Source organism: Nomascus leucogenys, chromosome 25 (genome assembly GCF_006542625.1).
Source record: "Nomascus leucogenys isolate Asia chromosome 25, Asia_NLE_v1, whole genome shotgun sequence".
NCBI lineage: Eukaryota > Metazoa > Chordata > Mammalia > Primates > Hylobatidae > Nomascus > Nomascus leucogenys.
Genome location: NC_044405.1, coordinates 27,531,474 through 27,556,426, shown reverse-complemented (window position 1 = coordinate 27,556,426; position 24,953 = coordinate 27,531,474). Strand labels below are relative to the sequence as shown.

Genomic DNA, 24,953 nt, shown 5'->3' with positions numbered 1-24,953 from the left:
GAAACAAACCCTGGGCAGAGAGGAAAGCTCATGTGTCGGGAGGCAGAGGGGCCTGAGTAGGCTCTTCCTCAGCGCATTCCTTGGGAAGAGGAACAACACTTCCAGGACAGCGCCACATGTGGCAGGGGCCCGTCTTGTTGCGGGGGAAACTGAGGAAGACAGAATGTGCTCTGTGACTGTGTGTCCCTCCCTGGTGGCCTCTGTCGCTCCCATGCCTCTCTTCTCAGGGGGCTCCGTAGTGATCATTCTGCACTATTCAAGACTCAAAGGAGCTGCCCCATCAAGCGTGAGTGATGGCGGAAAGTGGAGTCCTTGTGGTCAGAGGGGTGTCCCTTAGGGGGATCGAGTGCCCGTTCAGTGCCCATGATACCAGAGGGGTGTCCTCGTGAGCTGGAACCTGAGAGAAGCCAGGGGTCTGGAGGGCAGTGCACAAAGCTGGCTCCAGGTCAGGGCACAGAACGCTGGGCAGGGAGCCGCCCCAGTCACCAGGCAGGCAGCAGCCGGAAGTCCTGTCCCCCTCTCTTCAGGAGGGAGTGGCCAACAAGGCTGGCCACTTTCAAAAGGCCAGGGCTTTTGAATCAGGGCTAGACACCCTGATTTATAGCTGGCAGCACGTGGGCCACGTCACTGAGTCCTGGCATGGCACACGGGATGCAGCTGCTCCACGGTCACGTGACTCTGTCGTCATCACTGGGCTGTTCTGCTATAATTAAACACTGTCCCCAAAAACTAGCCAGGGCTCTACTTTACAATAATGCAGAGTCATCGTCTGCCCAGCAGCTCCCTTGGTAGAGCTGGTCCTCCCTGGAGGCGCCATGCTGACCTCCTGGCATCTCAGGAAGAGAGCGCTTTCACCTGCTCAGGGCCCCCTGGCTGCTCCTGCTTGTGTTTTAAATTCTCCACCCAAGGTGGACGTGAGGGGCTGGGAGTGTGACCGTGAGACCCAGAGTGGGTGCCTGCAGCCCTTCATCTCTGTATCAAGCTGGTATCTGTGGCCTTTCTCCATTCACCTGCCGCCTTGTTGGACACTTCTCTTTGGAGCCAGGTGTTTCTGCCCACCTTTCCCTGCTGCCTCTCATGGAAGCCAATCTGGCCACACCCAAAGGGCCTAAGCATCGCCACTACCGTTCACCTCTGACTGAAGAAAGCCACAGCTAGGACAGGAGTACAGGACATTCCCCGGCTGAGGGAGAATCATGTGCAGGGAGAAGCTGAAGTTTCTAACATTAACCTGGCACAGAAGAAAGGAAAAAGATTCTGCAGGCCGCTGCTTAAAACAGAATTTTATATCCTTTGTGATTTAATATTTCTGGGGAGGAACCACCTGTGGAAAACATATTCGATTAGAAATGCTCCCTTTCTTTCATAAATAAGCAGAAAAGATTTTCTAGTTTTGTTATGTAATGAGTGGGGCCTCACATCTGGTTAGGGATATAGGCTTCGGCAGCAGACAGGCCTGAGCTGGGATCTTGGTGCCTCTCTGTGGCTTCTGACCTTGGTGACATCACTTACACTCCCTGGCCATCAGTTATGGAGTTGGCATGACAATGCCTGTGTCCCAGGGTTACTATAAAGATGGACCATAATCGGAGGGTGCCTCTCTGGCCCTCCGCCCCTGGGAAGGGTCCAGGAAAGGGCTGCTGTGAGTCCGGGCACCTCTCTGGCCCTTCTCCTTGATGTTGGAAAGGTCACCTCCACCCGCACCCCGCAGCCCTGTTGGAAGGCTGCCGCCAAAGCCATCGAGATTTCATATTACTCCAGCACAAAGAGTTCTGAGGATATTTACATAACCACAGGCTTTCAACAACATTGCTATATTTCAGTATTTCTATGAGTTTTATCCCCCAAACCTGGTGTTCCAGAGACGATGCAAACTTAATTAGGTTAAGATGAACTGGTAAGCACACCCCTCGCCAGGTGAGCAAATTCTCACCAAAGCGCTTCAGGGAAGCACCCTCACCTCTGCATAGCCACACCATCCCTGCAGAAATACTTGGGGAGGGGGTCAAGTCCTTTGGGAAATGTCTGCTTTCATAAAAGCAGCTTTCTTCACACATTTTTACACAAGTGCCTTTCAAAAAGTTACATACAAACTCAGTCAACCTGCGACATCGGGTAGCTATTAAAAACTGATCAGGCAAACGCCTCTGCAGCAACTGAACTCCACACTTATGCGAGGCGGGAGGCTGAGTGGGCCCTGTGAACACGCGGGTGTCACGGCTGCTAAAGCGTCCATGCAACACACAGAACAGCAACAAAAATAAACAGCAGACGCCATCGGGGGTGGAGGGTGGGGGTGGGACAAGAAAGGTGCCAATCTTCTGGAAGAACACAAGAAACTGCCAGGAATCACAGCACGACAAGTGTGCGGGGAAGGCGGCGGGGCCGGGAGTCACAGCGCGATGAGAGTGCGGGGAAGGTGGTGGGGCCGGGAGCTGGCAATGTCTTCTGTCTACAGACGCCCTCGCCACATCCAGCCCTCCCCACCCCTCCCACTGGCAGCGAGAGTAAATCCCGTCCAGGGAGCAGCAGGCAGCTGCAGCGGGAATTTCATGACACTAGAAAAGACCGGACTCCTCAGCCTACACCTGCAGAGACCCATGCGGTCATTTAGGCACAAACATTCACTGTATTAGCCTGCATTCCACGAAGGCTCCATTCTTTCCATGCTGAATTTGAGCCACTTCGCAGACAGAAACCACTCATTCCTGCCCTGGGTTCTCAGCCCCACCTAAGGTGCCTAAGACTACAGCCACGCGACACATTCTCTGCAGGAGGCACGTGGCCTCCAATAGAGGAGATTATCAGGCAGTCTGGAGGGTTCAGGAGCCACTGAAAGGCAACAGTGAGAGGACAGGACAGGAGCAGGGGATTTGGGCCTCACTGAATCCCCCTGGAGGACAGTGGGGTTAGGTCAGTTTTACTCCACCTTCAGCCAACACAGAGGGTGTGTGTGTGTGTGTGTGTGTGTGTGTGTGCGTGTGTGTGTACCATCTGCATTTGATGATCTGTCTAGTCAACTTTACGTGGCTCATTAGGCTGTGTGGGTGCACTGATTCTAACTAGTCCTTCACATTCTTTTTATAAGGCTACAAGAATTCTCCAAAGCATTATCTAAGTCCTGGAAGAGCAATTAAAGTTTTGGTACCACAAGTAGGAGCGACCAGCCAGGCTCTCCCCCATGGACAACAGCACCTGCCCACGGCCAGCCTCCTGCGATGAGTCACAGGTGCCATGTGAAATGCATTATACACACTCGGGCACAGACACGCAAATGCTCCACTCATGAAGGATACAGAAATAGATGGAGGAGCTTCTTGGTCATTGTTTACTTCTCAAAAATGGAATCATTCTATACATCCTTATGCACATGTTAACTTCTTGCTCAAAATACCTCCTGGAAATGTTTCTGAGTCAACTGGTTTGCCTCTGATAAATTCTTTTAGGGACCTGCACATTTCATAATATGGACTTGTCATAATTTATTCAAACTTTTACCTACTTATTAGGTTCCCTTGATATCCAGAACGGGTTTTTTTCCTTTTTGCTTTTTTTGGTCACTACGAAGCTGCCATAAAGATACTTATGAAGATATTCCTAAGTAAGGTGCTTTTATTTTTAGGGTAAAATTCCCAGAAGTATGTCTGAAGGCTGTAGTATTTTTTATTTCACTGGTTGTCACCAAAAGGTGCTAACACTTGACATCCCATCAAGAACGCATGAAAAGTCCTCTCCCCTCACGACCAGTGAACAGCGCCTACTGCCGTGGGCAATGCTGTGCCAGCCCTTACTGTCCTGGGCAATGCTGTCCCAGCCCTTACTGCCCTGGGCAATGCTGTGCCAGCCCTTACTGCCCTGGGCAATGCTGTGCCAGCCCTTACTGCCCTGGGCAATGCTGTGCCAGCCCTTACTGCCCTGGGCAATGCTGTGCCAGCCCTTACTGCCCTGGGCAATGCTGTGCCAGCCCTTACTGCCCTGGGCAATGCTGTGCCAGCCCTTACTGCCCTGGGCAATGCTGTGCCAGCCCTTACTGCCCTGGGCAATGCTGTGCCAGCCCTTACTGCCCTGGGCAATGTTGTGCCAGCCACTGAGCACAGTGTTGCCTTAATTTGCTTATGGAATACCGGCAGACTTGAATACCATTCACGTATTTCCCAGTGATCTGAATTCCGTGTCTGTGAACTGCCTGTTCATCCCCCTTGCCCGTTGTTTCTTTGGGTTTCCTAACTTCACACTCACTCCTACGATAAACATAATTTTCTTCTTGGATTTTTACTTTTTGTGTTTTACATTCATGTTTTTAATCCATTTATTTTCTTTTATTTTTTTGAGATGGAGTCTCACTCATGTCACCCAGGCTGGAGTGCAGTGGTGTGGTCTCGGCTCACTGCAACCTTTGCCTCCCAGGTTCAAGCAATTCTCATGCGTCAGTCTCCCAAGTAGCTGGGATTACAGGTGGCCGCTACCATGCCCAGCTCATTTTTGTACATTTAGTAGAGATGGGGTTTCAAAATGTTGGCCAGGCTGGTCTCGAACTCCTGACCTCAGGTGATCCACCTGCCTCAGCCTCCCAAAGTGCTGGGATTACAGGAGTGAGCCACAGTGCCCGGGCCATTTGCTTTTATAAAATAGGGATTCAATATATATTTCTTCCTGACGAATAACCAGTTGTGCCAACACCATTTATTAAATTTATTAAATAAGCTCTGTCAAATATTCCATATTTTCTAATCTATTCTACTGACCTTTTTGTCTATTCTCATGTAATATTATAATTTGATTATGGTATTAAAATATGTTAATCTTTTGCATATTTTCATATCATAAAATGTTATCTTTACACTTTTCTTGATAATTCCTGGACATTTCATACAAACTTTAAGATTATTTTATTCAATTAAAAAAAACCCTGCTAAGATTTTCACTGGAGTTGCATTTTATTTAAATAGTAACACTGGGAGAATTGGAACTTTCCAAATAACAAGTTTCCCATCCATGGTACATACTTCCAGCTTTTCAGACTTTGTTTTCTGTCTACCACTGAGGATTATTTTATTTCGTTTTTTTTGAGATGGAGTTTCACTTTGTCGCCCAGGCTGGAGTGCAATGGTGCGATCTCGGCTCACTGCAAACTTCGCCTCCCGGATTCAAGCGATTCTCCTGCATCAGCCTCCCCAGTAGCTGGGATTACAGGCGCCTGTCACCATGCCTGGTTAATTTTTTTTTGTATTTTTAGTAGAGATAGGGTTTCACTATGATGGCCAGGTTGGTCTTGAACTCCTGAGCTCAGGTGATCCACCCACCTCGGCCTCCCAAAGTGCTGGGATTACAGGCGTGAGCCACTGCGCCCAGCCAGTTTTCTCCTTTTAAGTCCTGTGTGTCCAGAAAGGGGTGGGCACACTCACATTCAAATCAATGCTGCCATCCCCCTGGCTCCAGGGACCCCTGCAGTTTAAGCTTCTCTGGGAAGCCTCTGCTTTCAGGTTTCTTTTCTGGCCCAGTCCAGGGGGAAAGAGTTCCTACTAAGATCTCTGCTGGGAGAGTGCGGACCCACCTGTCTACCAGCTTGGGCAGACGCTTGCCTTGAGTCCTGAGGCTGGGCCACAGCTGGAGCAGCAGGTAGAAGGGACAGGGTTGCATTTATAACATCACTATCCTCCCAGCCCTGGTTTTATCATCATCATTGAGAAAAATACAATTAATCAGCAGTGATCAAAGGTAAGTCTAAACATTCCATTTAACTAACTTATATGTGACCTGGTGTGCCATGTCATTTTATAAATGACATAACAGAATGAGAATCACTTTCTAATTCACAGCCTCTGGTTCGATTTCAAGTAAGCAAATATATTTTGCTTTGGTTTTGCTTACAATATTCTAGGAAATGCGGGCTATGAATAATCACTCAACTGTTTTGTGGGTCAACAGAATCACTACTACTTTTGGTTTCGTTGATGCCATTTATATCATGAGCTCAAGCACCTGGGCGCTTCAGAAGGCACTATAAAGTTTAGTTTTGATGTGGTGTGATGTTCTGATCTATCCTGAAAGGTAAAGAAACCCACAGGATTCAGCGTCAAGCCAATCCATGCCCAGGCACATCACAGCTGCTAGGTCGGGAAATCTGTGCATTTAGGAGGCTCTGAGGGTGATGCTGGGACTGTACTCAGGTAATTAAACCCGGACAGACCCTGAGGCACAGAGAGGAAGAGTGGGGGCCCTGGAGGCAGCCTGACCCACAGGGAATTCTCGAGTGCATGGCAGCCCTGCCTGGGGAACGAAGCCCTGAGCCTCAGTTTCCTCACAGGGGCACTCGCAGGGTTGCTGTGAGGGTCACGGGGGTAATGTCTGTGGCGCTTTGTCATACCCCAGGGCTCTGTAAGCGGCAGTTATGTACACTGTTACTTATGACACTGAACTAAGAGCTGACCCTGACGCCGCCTCCTTGGAAGCCCTAAGCCCTGAGTGGCCTGGACACCACCACACACAGGAGTCAGGGGTGGAGGCTTTGAGATGGACCACCAGGGAAGCCGGGAGAGGGACCGGGACAGGGCTCCCACTTGCTCCTGGCTCACAGGGGCCCTCATAGTCGTCAGGTGGACCCCAACAGCTGCGGCCTGACAAAGATTCCCCCAAGGGCCAGCCCACCTTACACGCTACATCTGCCCCAACAGTCCCCCAGCCCATCAGGTGGTGGCTTCATGGAGATGCCCATCCCTGCACATGGTACTCAAGGCAGTTCTCTCACCTGCAAAGCTGTTTTTCTTCCCCTACAATCCACAGCCAACCTTTCCAGGTCAATCCTGAAACCCCACGCAGGCTCCCCGACTACACCAGATCCTTCAACTCCAACACGCTCACCAAGTCTCTTCAATAGCCACTTCCATCTTTATAATTTACCATTTTCTTGAGCTGTTTGTATACTTCTCTAACCAGAAAGACAAGAAGTAGTAGTATTCAGATTTATAATGACCGGCTGGTTATTGGTACCGATTTACAGCGGCTGGTTATTGGTACTGATATGAGAGTCTCCTGTCAAGCGGATGAGTATTTCTTAAGGCCCACCACCTCTTTTCACATTCTTCTCTCTTAAAAACCACATTTTTAAAGGTCTGCAAACATTTTCCACAGTCAACAACTTGAGAGGCATGGAAGTTTCTTTCTTACCAGGGGCCAAGGGGGAATTTTAGAATCTTTTGGGTAAATGAATGTTTAACCGCCCCTGAAAGCTGCTGGAGAGTGGGGAACCTAGGACTGTCACAAAAGAACCAGCCTCTGCATGGCCTCTGCCGACCGGGGCTGCAGGGGGCAGCCCCCCAGCGCTCAGCCACCGGCAGGAGTGGAGGAAGCACAGCTCCAAAGGTCACAGAATTGCAGTCCTGGAGCTGGGTCTCTGCCAGCTCTAGGGGAGTGAGCGAGGGGCCATCGGGCTGTGAGTGCGCTGTCTCTGGCAGTGGATGATTTCCTCATTCCTTCTACGACAGAGACTCAAATGCCTCTCAGGCCCCTGATGGTCTATAGGCAGGGTGACGTAATCCCAATGAGGGTAAGAAAATTATTCCTGCTTTTCTCCAGGTTGTAACTGGTGATTATGTAGGCTTGTCTGCTTTAATCTTCTTTTCTCAAAGTCTAGTAGAACACCTGCTTAACAACTTCCTGCCCACCCATCACTCAGACAAAAATGCAGCGTTCCAAGAACAACAGAGAGCCACCTCCGCGGCTAGACCTGGGGTCGGATCGAAACAAAAACGCAGCATTCCAAGAACAACGGAGAGCCACCTCCGCAGCCAGACACGGGGCTGGATCACACGAAGAGCTGGAATTTGGGGAACCACTTAAGACTGGATACATTTGGAAGGAACAGTCACATAAGATAAAATAAATATTTAGCTAAGCTTTCGAATTCTGGAACTGTCAACTAATAAAACTAAAAGTCTACTACCTCTGAAAGTAGAAATCCGAAAAACATTTAAAAGACTTTAATTTTAGAAAAGGGAAACTGAAAAGCCAAAGCAGCAGACTAACTTGTTTCTACATAATCTGTTTCCCCATGTACCTGCTACCATCCCCACCCTCTGCCCCACAAGCTCTTCAAGTGACGAACTCCTCACAGAGATGACAGGCAGTGCTTTCCATGATTCTTACCTTAACTATGCTGATAGGCTTTCGAGATAAGTGAAAACTTGCATACAGCAGAAATGTCAAAATAAAAATGAAGGCTCTGTACCTGAAACACAAAACAGTGGGAGAGGATGACATGAAATAAGAGAAGTTGTGTTAGGAATACATATCACTGTGTTCTGAAACGTTCTTATGCTGTGTATTATTCATTCAGTTCTACAGCCATTACCAATAGTACTTATGTCACTATAATATTGGAACATTAAAAAATATTGCCACCTTTGCTTTGTCCAAATGGAAACTAAACACTGTGAGACAGGAAAAACCAGACTGCTTTTCCTACCCTCATGCACAACACACAACATACCACACTTCTAACATCACATGTGTAGGGGTTTTCCCCATATACCAAGCAATTCTCCAGCTGACACTGGATGTCCTCTAAGTGAATTCAATTATCACACTGTCTTCCAGGAGTCAGCATCAGCTCCCACAGGGTGGGGCTCCGGCCGAGGCTGCCCCGCTTCACATGCCAGTGGCAAGCCCCAGGTTGTGACCTGCTCCTCCGACCAACTGGCTCTCAGGGCGGTTCCCAAGAACCCCTTCTCAGGTTCCATTAATTTGCCAGAGCAGCTTGCAGAACTCAGGGAAACACATTTACTGCTTTATTATAAAGGATGTTACAAAGAATACACACAGATGAAGAGATGCACAGGGCGAGGTATGGGGCAGGGAGCTCGGAGCTGCTGTGCCCTCCCCAGGGCTCCACCCTCCGGGAACCTCCCTGTGCTCAGCAGCCTGCAAGCCCCCAAACCCTGTCGTTGAGGGAGTCTGTGGAGGCCTCATTACACAGGCACGATCGAGCAGATCACCGGCCACTGGTGATCCACTCCACCTCTGCGGGCTCCCTCCCCTCCCCAGAGGTCCACGGGTGGAGTCCCAACCTCTAATCACGTGGTCGGTTGCCCTGGCAACCAGTCCCCCAGGAGGCTGTCCTGGAGCTCCAGCCACAGTCACCTCATTAGCAAACAAAAAGACACTCAGCACTAAAGGTGGTAGGAGCTGTGTGCCCAGAGCCAGGGTCAGAGACCAAAGTATGTTTCTTATTATTATGTCACAATATCAAAAACATTCATTTATTTAAAGAAATCATAACCAAAGGGAAACCTGGGACTCGAGATGCACACTTGAGTTTACAAAGCAGAACAAGCACGGTGAAATGTTTAGTTTACAACAAAACTAACCACAAGTTTCTTGCGTAGCTGCTATCCTGGGCAATCAAGATCATATTTATTTTTGGCTCTTTGGTTTCTATGCAACTTTTCAGAACCACACAAGCAAGGCAGACATATAAATATTTCATGGCCCTCAAAGAGAAAAAGTCAGTGACGCTGGCAGGCTCTCAATAGGCCAATGACAGAAACACTGGCACACAGCCCCTCGCTCAGTTTGGCTGGGAGAAAAGCAGCCAAAAGAGCAAGCATGAGTGTGAGGAAGAAAGAAGAAAAGAAGGTGCCTTAGAAAGAAGCTAAAGGGCAACTCCAGTCTAAGAGTCTCAACCACCGCATAGAAAAATACTTTTCAGGGCAACAAAATGGGTTGGGAGAAAGAAGTATTTGACAGGAGTGGAAGGCGAGGGGCAGCTCTTCTGTGTCCTAGGCACACCTCCCTACCCTGGAGAACCTGTCCTGCTTGTGGCCTGGGAAGAGACTTCAAATGGTGCCACCAACAACCTGAATCAATAATTACCTAAGGCGGTGTCCTACACAGGACGAAGAAAGGCAGCATTTCCGGGAGGCCCTGGGATAAGGGGTCGCTTCTCCCAGCTGCGCATCTACATTTTTAATGTTGTGATTTACTCCGAGGGAAGCTTTCCACGAGTAACTAAAATCATAAGACCCCAGAGCTGCCTTCTTCTCTGGTCAACAGCTAAAGTAGGGGTCAAATAAATATTTCCAGATTTTTCTTAAAAAAAAAAAAAAAGACCATATTTCAGGTGGGAAAGAAAGGTTGGTGGCTCCGTGTGACTCAAAACTACAACCTTTGGAATGCCTGTGCCTTTGGGGAAGGAACCAAACCAAACCAATTCACAGAATACCTGCTGACTGAAGACAGAAATTGCCCAGCGCTCTCTTCTTCATCAGGGAACTATCTTCCAGTGGCCTTTCTCCAATTCTTCCTCTGCAAGCCCATGGCAAGGGCCAAATGGGAAAAAAGTGAAACTCTAAAAGGCGAGCCTATCATTTATCCCAAAGCCCAAAGAACAAAGGCTATGTGGGTACAGCGGATCTGCTCCAGAAGCCCTGGCCTCTGTCCTCGTGTTTCTGAAAACCACCGTTTCCAGCAAGGAAAGAAAGTCTCAGCGCTTTGGATGAAGCTCTCTGTTAGGCCACCGCTGCTTCTCGCGCCTTCAACTGCCGGTACAGGAAGATTCCAGGCCACTGGGCTGCATCGGCCCTCAGTGCTCACTTGTCCAGCCCACAGCTTGACAAACTGTCACTTCCACCCCACCTGCTGCAGCTGACTAGGGCGAGTAAGGCTGATGGGTGACCCTGATCGGCCCTCATTGGAGTACAGGGGTTTCCTTCTCCAATCTCTTCAAAACAGGTGAACAAAGTTCTCAGGCCAAATTCCCTCCAGCACCTCCCCAGTCAGTCTCAGACCAGTCCATGGACCATCTCTCCTGCTCCATGCAGGAGGATTCTCCATCCACAGTGCCAGTTCTACAGGTGTTATCACCCAGCTAGGAAGGATTTTGAGAAGAGCAGCTCTGTCCTATGGGCTGTGGGTTCATATCTCCACTCTCCACCCAGACGGCCCAGAAGGAAGGCTGTCTCCCTTTGTCGGGCTAAGGTCTGAAGAGTGCTGAGGCCCCAACACACACCATGTTCCCGATGGTCAGGGCTGCTTGGGTGATCAGGCCCTGGCAATGAGTTCTGGGCTCCTGCCATCCTCTGAGGGGTGACTCCCGGCTGGTGCTCACAGCACACACCCAGAGATGCCCTGAGAACACTGAGGAGCACACAAGGGGCAGCACATGCCTCTGGAACCTTCAGTTCAGCCTTGTGTGCAGGGAGACGCCTTAATGAGTGAGCCCCTTTGGGAAGAGTCACTGCCACGGTGTAGCCGGGCTGAGAGAAGCCGTCCTGTAGAATTGGGTGGAGGGTCCATTTACACAGCAAACTGGAATGTTCCTAAAGACTGAAGAGGAAAACGCTGTATTTATTTAGCTGTTGTCAGGCCAACTCTACTTCTATTTCCAAATTCGTCTTTCCTCTCTCATTTCTTCATCTTCTGTACTTAGGACTTGGGGCTTGGGGACGGGGGAGGCAGTGGCTGGAGGCTAGACTTTCCTCTTTGAAAGGTCTGACTTCAGCTCCCATGACTATTGCTAAACCACGGCAGCCACACTCGGGCCGCTGCCTTGCTGGTGGTCACCCCGACACACCTGGCCTCTGGGTAGGCAGACGCTTCACTCTGCAGCATGGATGGGCTCAAACCCCCAGAAACCAAACAGCCCTCCCGAAGTCCTTTCTTATTTCGTAATTCTATCTACGTTTTCTTTATCATTTATAAAGCAGATGTTTTGGATGATATTTGTTTCCTTTTACTCATTTTGTACTGGGTTGAATAACGTCCCCCATAATTTCATGTCCATCCAAAACCTCAGAATGTGACTTTATTTGGAAATAGGGTCATGTAGACATGATTAGCTAAGGTGAGGTCATATTAGATAGAGTGAGCCCTACTTTCAATGACTGGCATCCTCACCAGAAGGCCACGCAAAGACTCAGAGACAGGAAGGGAGGCCATGTGGCCACACAGGCAGAGACTGGTGTGATGCAGCCACCAGCCAAGAACGGCAGCAGCAGCAGGAGCTGGAAGAGGCAAGGAAGGGTCTGTTCCCGGAGCCTGCACAGGAAGCGTGGCCCTGCTGACACTTTGACTTTGGACTTCTGACCTCCAGGGATGTGACAGGGTAAATTCCTGTTGTTTCAAGACACCCAGCTTGTGGTACCTTGTTACAGCAGCCCCAGGAGGCTAATATAATCCTTTCATTTTTGTTTTGTGTTACGTTTAGACTTATGAATATAAAACAAATACAATAAAAAAAGATCTAATCTATCCGTTCCTCAGTGTTCCGCTTACTTTTTGCAGTTATGACTACTTATAGCATGCTTGGCTTCCAACGATACGAAAAATCCCACATTTCTAGCAAAAAAGCAGGTCTCAGCAATGACAGCATTAGATGGGGGTGCCCCTCTGGGCCTCCTCAGAGATGTTCTGGAAGATCACGTGTCCTCAGGTGAACGGCAGCCTGCTTAGGGTGAGAGGATCCATGCAAAATATCTGTCTCCTTGTTTGAGTGTTATTACCTCAATCATATGCAAATAAGGAATAAAGAAACACTTTTGAGAATTACTGAGTGATATGATTTGGTGCAGAAATTAGTCCAAAGACATCCTCTGCTTCACTCTGCAGCATGGATGGGCTCAAACCCCCAGAAGCCAAACAGCCCTCCCAAAAACCTTTCTTATTTTGTAATTCTATCTACGTTTTCTGAGACAGAGAAGCGATGCCACGTCCTGTTCAGAGTATCCTGTCAGAAGGCACAGGATGGCAGTGACACTGATGTCGGTCATTGGTTAAAGTGCTGTCTGCCTCATAGTTCCTCAGTGAAACCACTACGTTTCCCTCTAAGTAATGAATATGGAATTTCTGGGAACCTGCTTTGAGATAATGTAGATATCCTGTTCCTCAAGCTGCTGCCCCACGGGGTGCATCCATGGCGTTCTGTGCCTGCGCTGGGTACCCTGCAGCGGCTCCATCCCCGCCCCACCTAGCGGCCAGCTTCCACTGTACAGAGAGCGTGCATTTCTCCTACTTATTTAGTTATATCAGTAGGACTCGCCGGAATCTTACGCTATTTAATGGGCTATCATTCATGAGTCTCATTTATTGTAAATCTCAGATTGTCCTAGATTTGACAAGTCAGAGTCCCTTTGTTTGTAAGCACTTCCTTATTTTCTGGCACAAGACGTTCCGGGCTCTTTTCCTTGCCCTGCCCCAGTCCTGGCATTGGCCAGGTCTCCAAGGACTCCTGGCTCCTTTTAGTGGGAGATGCCATGCAGAAACCAAGATCCCGGACCAAAGTGTGCTCACTTTGGTGCTCTTACTGTTCCCAGGACCTCCTAGCGGGGTGCATTTTACACATACACACCCACACGCACCCTTCTCTATTTCTATATCGACCATCACCAGTTTATCCCGAGACCTTTCATTCCAATCCAACCTCACTCAGTTCCTTCCAGTTCCCCTCCCTCTTCCCATGTCTGTAGCTCCTTCTCCATTAAAGAGAAAGCTGCCTCATTTCTATAGGATTTCCATCAAAAATGCATAATCTGAATCTAATCATGAGGATGAGGAAATAACAAAGTTAAACTGTGGCACATTCTATAAAATAAGTGGCTTGAACTCTTCAAACATAACAAGGCCATTGTCTCAGAAGAAGAAGGAAAAAAAGCCAAGGTCAGAACAGATGAAAAAAGGCCGAGGAACAGTGCTGGATGAAGAGACGAGACCCACAGGATAATTAAGTGCAATGTATGAACCTGAACTAGAGCTTGAACAGAAGAAGAAATGCTATCACAGATACTTGACATTGATATCGTTTTTAACATGGACTGTGGGTTAGATAACAGTATCTTATCAGTGTTAAATTTCCTGATTTTGATCTTTTTGCTGTGGTTTTATGAGAATGTCTTATTTATAGGAAATACACACAGAAGTATTCACAAATAAAAGGGTATGATGTCTGCAACTTACTCTCAAGTGGTTCAGAAAAGTGTGTGTGTACAAACATACATCTACATACATGCACACACACACACACAAACACTGTGGAGGGGCAGGGAGAGAAGCAGATAAGGCTAAATATTAATCTTTGACATACAGCGGTTCTACAGGAACATTCTTACAGATGTTAGTAAGTTACGTGAGTTTGAAATTGTATCGAAATAAACTTACAAAATGAAGAAGCTACACATTCACTAAATAAAACCTAAGTGTTCAGGCACTTGTGGCTAGACTCACAGCAGACAGGAAATAAGTCAAGAAGAGAAGCAATCTGGTTGAAGAACACAGATGCCCTCAAATCAAACCTGAGACACCCTGTGGATGCTCCACCAACCAGCAGGGCTGAGAAGCTGCACAGGGCTGGGGGCCGCCAGGGGGTTGGCGTGGAGGAGATGAATGGGCCCAGAATCCGCCGCTGTGGCATCAAAATTATTTTGAGCAGAAGGCATTTGCGCTCCTGAATTCTCTTAGCTACTGAAAAGCGGAGTTCCCCAAAAGAATTCGAAAGAATCCATCTGCTATAAACCCTGCCCCTTAGGAGCGGCCAGGGAGACTGGACTCTTACCACTGGAGGTGAGAAGCCTCCACGTGGCACTGAAACAGGAATAAGCACAAAACTACCACGTCGCCCGTCTGTTCTCTGTTCTCTTGAGGGCCCACTTGTCTTTCCAAAAAGCCGTTTGTTTGCCCACAGGTGCCTTTCTCTCACTCCCCTTCCTTGTGAAGGACGGACGGCGCATAAGCCCAGAATTCTAAATGCCCCTTTGAGGGACACTTTTCTATGACCTCTCGTACATAAGTGGTGAAATCTGTCTTTTCTCTTGCTAGTCTGTCTTTTGTCAGTTTAACTCCCAGGTCCCCCAAAACAGAACCTACGAGGGTAGAAGCAAAGTTTTTCCTCTCCCAGAAGAGGTGAGCAGGTTAGAGGCCAGGGAGCCCAGCTTCAGACTCTGGGCTCGTCAACTGTTTCCTTCAAGGAGAGCGGAATTATTGAGGCCACCTAAGAGAAGGAGTCTCAGAATATGCAAGCAGAGGCGCTCTCTGAACGGAAAGCAGCATTCTGGACTGCACCAGAACATTTCATTTTCTCTCTGAAAGTTGTGCCCCGGCGAGGCCACTCACCTGATCTCAGAGTTGTGTAACTTATTATATAAGTTATGTGCTTATTTCACCACAGCCGTCTGCTAACCCTGCTGGTAGTCAGGGGTCATTTTTCTGTAGGGACCATGGTTCTTAGAGAAGCCACTGGAGACCACGCGGAAGCCCAAACACTATCTGACAATGCCAGTACCAAGGACAAACGACACCTCAGCGCTGTTCCGGGTCACGGCTTCCACCACCAATAAGCAATTCAACGGTTATGGGCGAGGTCAGTGATTCAAGTTTTACGTGTTTTATAATGAAACTGGGGCAACACAACTACCTGCACGGTAGCCCTCACCTATACACAGCTCCATGCCAAGGGCCTGCCCCACCAGGACTCACCACTGATCCCTGGAGAATGAGATGATGAAGCGAATGCCAGCGGGGAGTCGAGCCATTTACGTCCCCACTGACCACCGAGCCTTGGTCGCAGAATAAGATGCTTCATAAACGGGTCATTAATCCTGGCTCCAGGTTCCCTCTCTGTTGCCCCTGCCGCTCCCACAGGCTGGAAAGCATGGAAAGAAGGTGTCCTGCTGGGTCTTGTCCCCTTCCTTCTGGCAGTGGCTCTGCTCTCTATAAGGAGGAGGAGAGGCATTCAGAGTCCTGTGTCGTGACATTCACACCTTCAGCATTACTGGCAGAAGTAACCACACACACGTACAGTAGCAGTACCCAGTCCTGATCAAAGCTGCATGTCTGATACAAGCAGTGGCCCCCACCACGAGTGTTACTAGGAAGAGGGGGAGTGAGGTGGAGTATCTACCCTCAAGGCGGTTTGTTCTGAGAACCCTGAAATGAATTTCAAATAATGTTCTGATGGTGGATAAAAAGGAACCAAGGAACACATCTTTACCTGGGAGGCATCTAGAGATCAACCCATTCACAAAACCAAATATGTGTCCAGCAGCCACGCTATGTGCCCAGATATCAGGGCATGCCAGGGCACTGGACTGCCTCAGTTCCACCCCTATGGACCAGGCCACCTTTGAACCGTAGTGACAGAGAAATGTGGGCCTAGACAAGAGGGCAGATCAAACCAATCATTTAATTGTGACTTTGCCATTTGAATCCAAAGGAGGAATGAATTTGCTTCTGTCTGCCTCTTCATTTTTCATCTCCTGTGGTCACCTCAGAGGTCACAGAAAATGATCTGATTATGAAGTCAGGGCTGAAAGCAGAGCAATATAGGAAGGAATGGGGAGGGAGGCCTGAGAACTGAGAAGGGGCCCAGCACAGCGGGCAGGCCTGATCTCCCATCCCAATGTCAAACTCATGACATTCCTGAGTCACTGCATCCTCCAAAGCCAATCGGTTCCCCACATTCACTTTTGCCTCCCTCGAGAGTGAGCTTCCAAAAATGCACATTTTCCAAGAATTTTCCCTTATACCACCTTTTACAAAAAGATTCAAAATGCCTGCTGAGCTTTTGTCCCAGGAGCCGCCCCTCGTCTCTTCTATCTGCTCCAGCCAGAACTACACCTTTCTCCTAGGTCCTCCAGGGCCTGAACAGGTGGGATTCACCCCACTCCAATACCTCCTACTTCCAAGGCTGACCCTGGGCTGTGTAAGCCGAGGCAACTCACTTAACTTTTCTGCTCCCTCTCCTTCCAGGCTAAACAATGGGGATGATAGCGTCTATGTTGTTATAAACATGCAATGAGATAACCTATGGGAAGCACTTGATAAGTGGCCTGGTATGTAGTAAATGCCCAACAAACACTAGCTGATATTATCCTCATTGTAAATTCAAAAGAGGAAGGCCCGGGACTGCAGGGCAAGGTCCTATTTCCATCTCCTTTTCCAGAACCTAGCACAGACCACGTGCTCAAGAAACTCACGTTGAATGAACAGCCACAAACACTTCAAAACCACATCTGCTCAGACCTCTAGGTTTAAGCAATATTTTGCTCAAAATGGGTGGGCTCCAGAATGGGTCTGGATCTACTCTGGGAAATGACTTTGTGATGACAACTTCAGAGTAAAGAATTTGGTTCAATAGTGTCTGGAAACGGATGGTCAGAAGCAAACGTCTTCCTCTCAAGTGCCGCTTCTCCATGTCCAGCGTGTCTGGAAACATTCCATTGCCATCTACTAAATAAATCAAAAACCTCCAACTCTGATAAAACCTGTGACAACAACATCAAAGGCCCAGAAGGCACTGACAAATCAAGAGGGGGAAAAAAACCTCTTTGATTTCTTTTTAAAACAATGATGGATTCTTTTCCCTGTAAAATGGGTGAAAGAAAAGTGCTATAAATTCTCATAGTGAGTGCAGTTAAGATGTGCAAAGACAGTGATTTTACATTTGGGATGTTAAGAGCTCAACTAATGAGGCCCTTCCTCCCTAGCCTGTGCAGCACCGCTAAAGACCACTTCATTTTGAGTGGGTCAAGACCTCTGGCAGCACGAACCATGACTGACATGCTCTAATTTGAGCCCCGTGAGCACCCTGAAGAGGCAGGGCGTTCTTTTCACAAGGGAGAAAAATGAGGCTAGGCGGCTCGCCTGGGTCAACTGGGTAAGTGGGGCAGATTCCAGTTTGTCCTGTTTCTCTGAGCCACCTCCTCCCTCCAGCCACTCTTCCTCCTGCCCATCCCCTGCAGAGGAAGGGCAGCAGAATGGGAGCAAATCACTTGGTTTAAACCCAGTTTTTGGCACACAGCCCAAGTACATAAAAAGAAGAGATACTTTTTTAAAAAGTCACTTTCTACAGGTGCCCCTGGAACTTACCATTCCAGGGAGGAAAAGCGGCAGAATGTCCAGTTTCATTGCACTGTCAAACACAGCAACTTAGGCTGGGCACGGTGGCTCATGCCTGCAATTCCCAGCACTTTGGGAGGCAGAGGCAGGCAGATCACTTGAGGCCAGGAGTTCGAGACCAGCATAGCCAATATGGCAAAATCCCATCTCTACCAAAAATACACAAAAGAGCTGGGCGTGGTGGTGCACATTCATAATCCCAGCTACTCAGGTGGCTGAGGCATGAAAATCACTTGAGCCCGGGAGGCGAAGGTTGCAGTGAGCTGAGACTGCACCACCACACTCCAGCCTGGGCGACAGAGCGAGACCCTGTCTTAAAAAAATAAAAAAGATAGTAACTTAGGAAACAGCCCATTAGAGCATCTTTATTACAACCTGTAAAACTTGCACATGTACCCCGAAACTAAAAGATAAAAAAACCCTGAAAGACACATGGTTTTATACCTATCTCTTCAAAAAACCCACCCTAGGCAACTGTAAAACAGAATGAGCGGAGGGAAAGAAACATTCACAAGCTCCACTCCCAGACCCACCCACATGTGATCTGTGCTGCCTAGAAGGTTCCAAGTAATCTGCAGAGACTCAAATAATGGGGATAGAAAGTGAGCAATAGCAGGAGTAAGGTTCAACAGTCTTTTTAGGGCTGAGGTGCCATTACACATAATCAAAGCGGCCCCACAGATATTTTAAATGATCTACTTCATGACTTTTTTTTTAACTGGGTCTCACTTTACAGGCAAAGATGGGTGAGAAATGCAATTTTCCTCCAAAAGTTTTCATGCATTTTTTTCTTTTCTTTTTTTTAATTATGAGATAGAATACAACTTCCTGTCCAGAGTGTGCTCTTTCTATGGCTTTTTGTTTTAAAGGCGCTTTCCATATTAAAGATGAATGAAAATGGTCACTATCTCTTTCCCCTTGGCTGAAGTACAAGGAACCTGAATTCCATTTGCACCACCTCCCTTACCTGCCCCCAACCCCCAACAAAGAGAACATCACAGGTGGGCTGCAGGAAACAGAACGTGTAAAAGCAGTTCCAAAATGACTTGGTGAATCACAGGTCTGGCGCCGGGGGTTTTCAAGCTTGCTCTCAAAGGGGATTAATAAAGAAACAACGGGGGGAAGTCTAAAATATTTATCCACTTACACAACTTCAGACAATTTAAGTTCAAGGGCCGGCAGGCAGGCAGGCAGGCACCTTCCAGGCAAAGAGCTAAGGGAGACCCGGAAAGGGCAGGCTTTAGCAATTCCTCCTTTGGAAATTCAAACCTGGGGCCGCGGGCTGGGGTGTTAGCGGGGAGTGGGGGTGGTAAGGGGCTTAGCCAGTATCCTTCGTTCAAATGCAAATCTTTAGACTGTACATACCTTCTCGGTCACCAGGATCACAGCGTGGGCCGTAAGGGCTGGAAGGCTGGTGGCCAGCAGCGAGGGGACTTTCCGGCGCGTCAAGCCCTTTATTATAAACCCAGAAGGTCGCTGTCACTCGCATTGGCCAGGAGGCCCACGGGCTCCGGGAACCAGCTGCTCAGCCGACAAACAACGCAAAGGCCCAGGGTGCCGGCGCTCCGAGCCAGCGTTCTGTGCCGGCTCCTCCCTGGGCGGCTGGTCCCCGGAGGAGGTGAATTCCGCGGGCACGCCCACGTCCCCATCGCGGCAGACAATGCGCAGGGTCCCCTCCTGCCGGCTCTCTGGACCCTCAGCTGTCACCGCGGCCCGCGCCGGGGTGGGCAGGGAACCCGGCCGGAAAGCTAAGCTCGCCCCTGCCGGGGACTCCGTGGAGCGCCTGCCGGCTCCGTGCCCGCTCCCTCTGCCTCCACTTCCCCGGAATCCCAGCGTTGCCCCGGTCCGGGAACGCCCAGCATTGTCGCCGAGGGTCACTCTTCTAGATGTCGTATTTCAAAGACTTCCCTCCGCGAAAACAGCTTGAGACCGTCCCCGGCTCTCGGAAAACATCCAAACCAGCCCCCACCTCTGTCCCCGAAAAAAAAGAAAAGGAAGGAGGAGAGGAGCCGAGCTCCGAGTGCGCAGGGCCGCGCGCCCGGCTCCCTGCGGGTGCCGCAGGTGCTGAGCGGCTGCGGCGCCTGAGCGCCTGCGGCCCCGCAGGTGCGGGCGGTGGGGCTGGGGGTCCCTGCCTCCCGGTCCGGCCCCGGCCCCGCGCCTCACCTGCGCTGCCGAGGCCCGCGCTCCGCAGCCCGGCCCGGCCGCCGCGGGCGCTTCCTGCTCGCGACTTCCTGGAGCGGCGCGCGGGAGGCCCCGCCGCCCTTTCACTTTCCCTGGCCCGAGGGGCGCCGGCGGAGCCGCGCGGCTCCTCCCCCTCCCCGGCCACCGCGACCCCCGGCTCCGGCCCCGGCCCCGGCGTGCCCAGGGTAGCACCAGCCCCGGGGCCACCGGGCGGGGGCGCCCCCACGTCTTGCGGCACTGCTCGGCCTCTGCGGGCGAACCCGGGTCGTGGCCCGCGCCTTCCCCGGCTCCGAGGGCGCACGGGCTTTCGCTGGCGCGCTCCCCACCAGCCTCTGGGCAGTCCCAGGCGGCCTCTGCACCGCTGGCGCTGTGTCCTCAAGGCAGGTCTTCCCCACAGGCGGCGAGGGTCACATGCCGCCGCGCCCCCACCCCCAAGGAGGGCCTTTCCTTGGCCTCCCGGCTTTTATTCCTATTGTGTCATGTCAAGGGGCACAATCATGAAGACTAGCACTCCATAGCGTGGAAATGCGGCGCGTGGACTTGGCTATGTCGAACCAACTTGTAAGCCAACTTGTGTCCCACCTCGCAGGCACGTGACAGAGGCAGCTCCCTGTTAGGCTGCGGGAGCCCGCCGGGTTCTTACCCTTGCGGGCCAGTGCCTTGGCACACAGGCTCCCACGTCACCCTAGAAACAACTCTTCTCCTTAGGCAGCCCCAGGGAGGAGCCTGGCCAGTCCCCTAGAAGCTACTGCCGAACACCCGCAGTGGACCCCCAGGATGGCTTCAGAGCAGAGGGGGCTCCGAGCCCACTCCTCGGGGAAGAGCAAAGTGAGGCAGAGGGGAAATTTTCCGGGGAAAAAGCCTGCCCCCGGATAAAACAATGCCAAGGATAAAACCAACCCGAGGCCTGGCTGAAAATGTCCCAACAGACCAGTGCCCCTCGCACCCTTCCCCAGGCACGTTGAGCTTCCCTCTGGAGAATGGAGAAGGCATTCTTCTCTGTGTTTTGCTCCCCTGCCCTGTTAGGCCTCGCAGTTTCCCCCTGGGGCCCTGCTTTGTTTCTAGAACACTCTGATATCTGTGTCTCTCTTTGCAGAGCTGGGCTGCGTGAAATCCATCACTTTGTTAGGCATTTGAGAAGCCTTCTTCAGGCAGAAAGAAAACCTGCCCACTTCTTTGCCACGCAGGGTTCAGCCCCAGGAAGCCTGCTGGCCCCTCATTCCACAGGCGAGATGGCCGAGGGCTCCAGTCTTCTCTTTTTGGCCAGGTTCTCTTCAGACCTTCTTTCTCTCCGCAGGCCCCCTCTGCCAGTTCTTTCTCCTCTCTTTTCTAGCTCTCCATTCCCGGCGATAGCCCAGTGTGGCTCCCATCCCTCTCTCCAATGGTCTCCCCAGCCCTGGCCCTCGCCATTGGTTCGGCTCGAGGCTACTCCTCTCTCACTGCACTTGTGCCACAGCGTTCTCACTTCCGAGTTCTACCTCCTGCAATCCAGTCTTTAAGCTGCCTCAAATTGCCCTCCTAAAGCAAAATCTGATCTTGTCATTCCTGATTTTAAAATTTCGGGCATCCCATCACCTACAGGTTTTACACTTCAAAGGCGATAATACAAGCTCAGGATATATAGGACACCTCGGCCTCATATCGAGACAGCTTCTTCCCACCCCCCTCCCCCGCCACCCAGCTTTACTGACGTACAACTGACAAATAAAAATTACATAATTTGTAGTATAGGATGTGATGTTTTGATATATAAATACATTGTAAAATTATTGCCACAGTCAAGCTAGTATATCCAATCACCTCACTTTTTTTTTTTTTTTTGGTGGTGAGAATATTTAAGATCTATTCTCCTTGCAAATTTCAAGTATACAATGTATTATTACTAACTATACATTAGAGCTGCACATTAGCTCTCCAGAACTTACTCATCTTTCCTAAGTGAAACTTTGTACTCTTTGGCCAGCGACTCCCCATTTCTCCCACCCTGCTGCCCCTGGTAACCGCCATTATTATATGCTCTGCTTCTCTGAGTTCAAGATTTTCAGATTCCAAAAATAAGTGAGGTCATGCATATTTTTCTTTTTTTGTTTGTTGGTTGGTTTGTTTTGAGACAGGGTCTTGCTCTGTTGCCCAGGTTGGAGGGCAGTGGCGTGAGTGCAATGGTCAAGGCTCACTGCAGCCTTGGTTTCCCAGGCCCAAGTGATCCTCCCACCTCAGCCTCCTGAGTATCTGAGACTACAGGCCCATGCCACCATGCTCAGCTAATTTTTTAAATTTTGTAGACACAGGGTCTTGATATGTTGCCAAGGCTGGTCTTGAACTCCCAGGCTCAAGCAATCTTCCTGCCTTAGCCTCCCAAAGTGCTGGGATTAGAGACGTGAGCTACCATGCCTGGCCTATATTTGTTTTTCCGTACCTGGCTTATTTCACCTGGCGTAATGTACTCCCGGTTCATCCATGTTGTTGCAAATGACAGGAAATCCTCCTTTTTTAAGGCTAAATAGTATTCCATTGTGTAGATATAGCTATACACCACATATTCTTTATAAACTTCCCTCCAGTACTGCTTTTGCTGCATCCCATATGTTTTGGTATGTTGTTTCCATTTTCATTTGTCTCGAGGAATTTTCTGTTCCCTTTTGATATCTTCTTTGACCCCACTGGTTGTTCAGGTGCGTATTTAATTTCCGCATATTTGTGCATTTTCCAATTTTCCTCCTGTTACTGATTTCTAGTTCATATTATTGTGGTCAGAAAAGATACTTGATATGATTTTAATCTTCTTAAATTTGTTAAAACTTGTTTTGTGGCCTAACGTATGATCTATCCTAGAAAACGTTCTGTGTACATTTAAATGTGCATTCAGCTGCTGGTGGAAGGAGTGTTCTGTATGTCTGTTAGGTCCATTTGCTCTAGAATGTTGTTCAGGTTCACTGTTTCCTTAGTCATCTTCTGTGTGGATCGTCTACTCATTGTTGAAAAATGGGGTACTGAAGTACCCTGCTATTACTGTATTGCTATTTCTCTCTTGAGTTCTGTTAATATATATTTAGGTACTCTGATGTTGGGTGTATATACATTTATAATTGTTATATCCTCTTGATGAATTTATCTCTTTATCATGATATAGTGACTTTGCCTCTTATGAAGTTTTTGACTTAAAGTCTGTTTTGTCTGATATAAGTATCTTTTTTGCTCTCTATTTGGTAACCATTTGCATGGAATATCTTTTCCCATGAGTTTACTTTCAGCCTATGTGTATCCTTAAAGCTGAGTCTCCTGCAGGCAGCACCTAGATTTTTTTTTTAATATCCATTCAGCTGCTTCTATCTTTTGATTGCAGAATTTAATCCATTTACATTAATTATTGATAGATAAGGACTTACTACTGCCATTTAAAAAATTGCTTTCTGGTGGTTTGTAGTTCTTTTGTTGCTTTCTTACTTCCTTACTATCTTCCTTTCTACTGTGGTGATTTTTGTAATGGTATGCTTTGATTCCTTTCTCTTTACATTTTGTATATCTACTGCAGGTTTTTGTTTTGTGGTTACTATGATGCTTATATAAAACATTTTAGGCCAGGCGCTATGGCTCTCACCTGTAATCCCAGCACTTTGGGAGACTGAGATGGGCAGATCATGCGGTCAGGAGATCGAGACCATCCCGGCCAACATGGTGAGACCCCATCTCTACTAAAATACAAAAAATTAGCCCGGCGTGGTGGCACGTGCCTGTAGTCCCAGCTACTCGGGAGGCTGAGGCAGGGGAATTGCTTGAACCCAGGAGGCAGAGGTTGCAGTGAGCTGAGATCGCACCACTGCACTCCAGTAATAAAACATTAGCTGCCTACAGAAATCCTCCACTTTAATTTCTCCCCACCTCAACTTGTATGCCATCAACTTAAGGAGCAGACATTCTCCCAGAGAAGGCCAAGGCAAAGCCGGTGACAGGCCTTGACTGACAGGGAACTGAGGTTTCCCTGAAGGGGGCTTTGAGGATACTGGGCTTCAGAGCTCAAGAAAATACCTCATGCTTAGAAAGCATTAGAGCATTAAACGCTATTAGAGAGAAAGAAAAGGGAAAATCAGAACCTGATTACTTAACATGGAGAAAAGAAACTCATTTTATCTCCACTGATCAAAAAGCAAGAATTCTAACGGTATGGTGCACTGACTGGCGAGGAAGGGTGATTTATATTCAGTTACTAGTGTTGTTGATAAGAAATACAATGAAAAGCCTCTTATTATTAAGCATGCTCTGTATTCCAGGCATTGTGCTCGGCCTACGGATATAAAACTGACAAGAGTCCACACACTGAAGAACTATAACCCAATCCAGCAAACATAATTAGGTGTGAAGGAGTAGGCGTTCCCAGTCCTACAGGAGCCCAGCGAGGAGACTGGCCACGCCCCCCTCCCCATGCCACACTTCCAGGACCCCAGCAAGGAGACTGGCCATGCCCTCTGCCCCATGCCACACTTCCAGGAGCCCAGCGAGGAGACTGGCCATGCCCCCCGCCCCATGCCACACTTCCAGGAGCCCAGCGAGGAGACTGGCCACGCCCCCCGCCCCATGCCACACTTCCAGGACCCCAGCGAGGAGACTGGCCACGCCCCCTCCCCATGCCACACTTCCAGGACCCCAGCGAGGAGACTGGCCACGCCCCCCTCCCCATGCCACACTTCCAGGACCCCGCAAGGAGACTGGCCATGTTTCCCACTCCATGCCACACTTCCAGGACCCCAGCGACGAGACTGGCCACGCCCCCCTCCCCATGCCACACTTCCAGGACCCCAACGAGGAGACTGGCCACGCCCCCCCATGCCACACTTCCAGTTGCAGTACTTTTGTCTCGCTTCCTAGTCGATTCACGTATGAAAACTCTGTTT

At 49.4% G+C, this 24,953-nt stretch overlaps 1 protein-coding gene across 2 annotated transcripts in view; it reads right to left on the bottom strand.

Annotated features, from left to right (window-relative positions):
- Window positions 1–20,200, bottom strand: part of SLC37A1 (solute carrier family 37 member 1) — a 67,924-nt gene extending 47,724 nt beyond the window's left edge. Inside the window, exons 1-3 of one of the 2 annotated variants that reach the window (XM_030806156.1) lie at window positions 19,249–20,200; window positions 15,463–15,696; window positions 8,146–8,227 (exon numbers count right to left, since the gene is read on the bottom strand). In XM_030806156.1, the coding sequence (XP_030662016.1) occupies window positions 8,146–8,227; window positions 15,463–15,518 (138 nt within the window). In that variant the 5' untranslated portion in view covers window positions 15,519–15,696; window positions 19,249–20,200. The remainder of the gene's footprint in view (window positions 1–8,145; window positions 8,228–15,462; window positions 15,697–19,248) is intronic. The other variant, XM_030806157.1, reaches the window with a different exon arrangement.
- Between the last annotated feature and the right edge of the window lie 4,753 nt (window positions 20,201–24,953).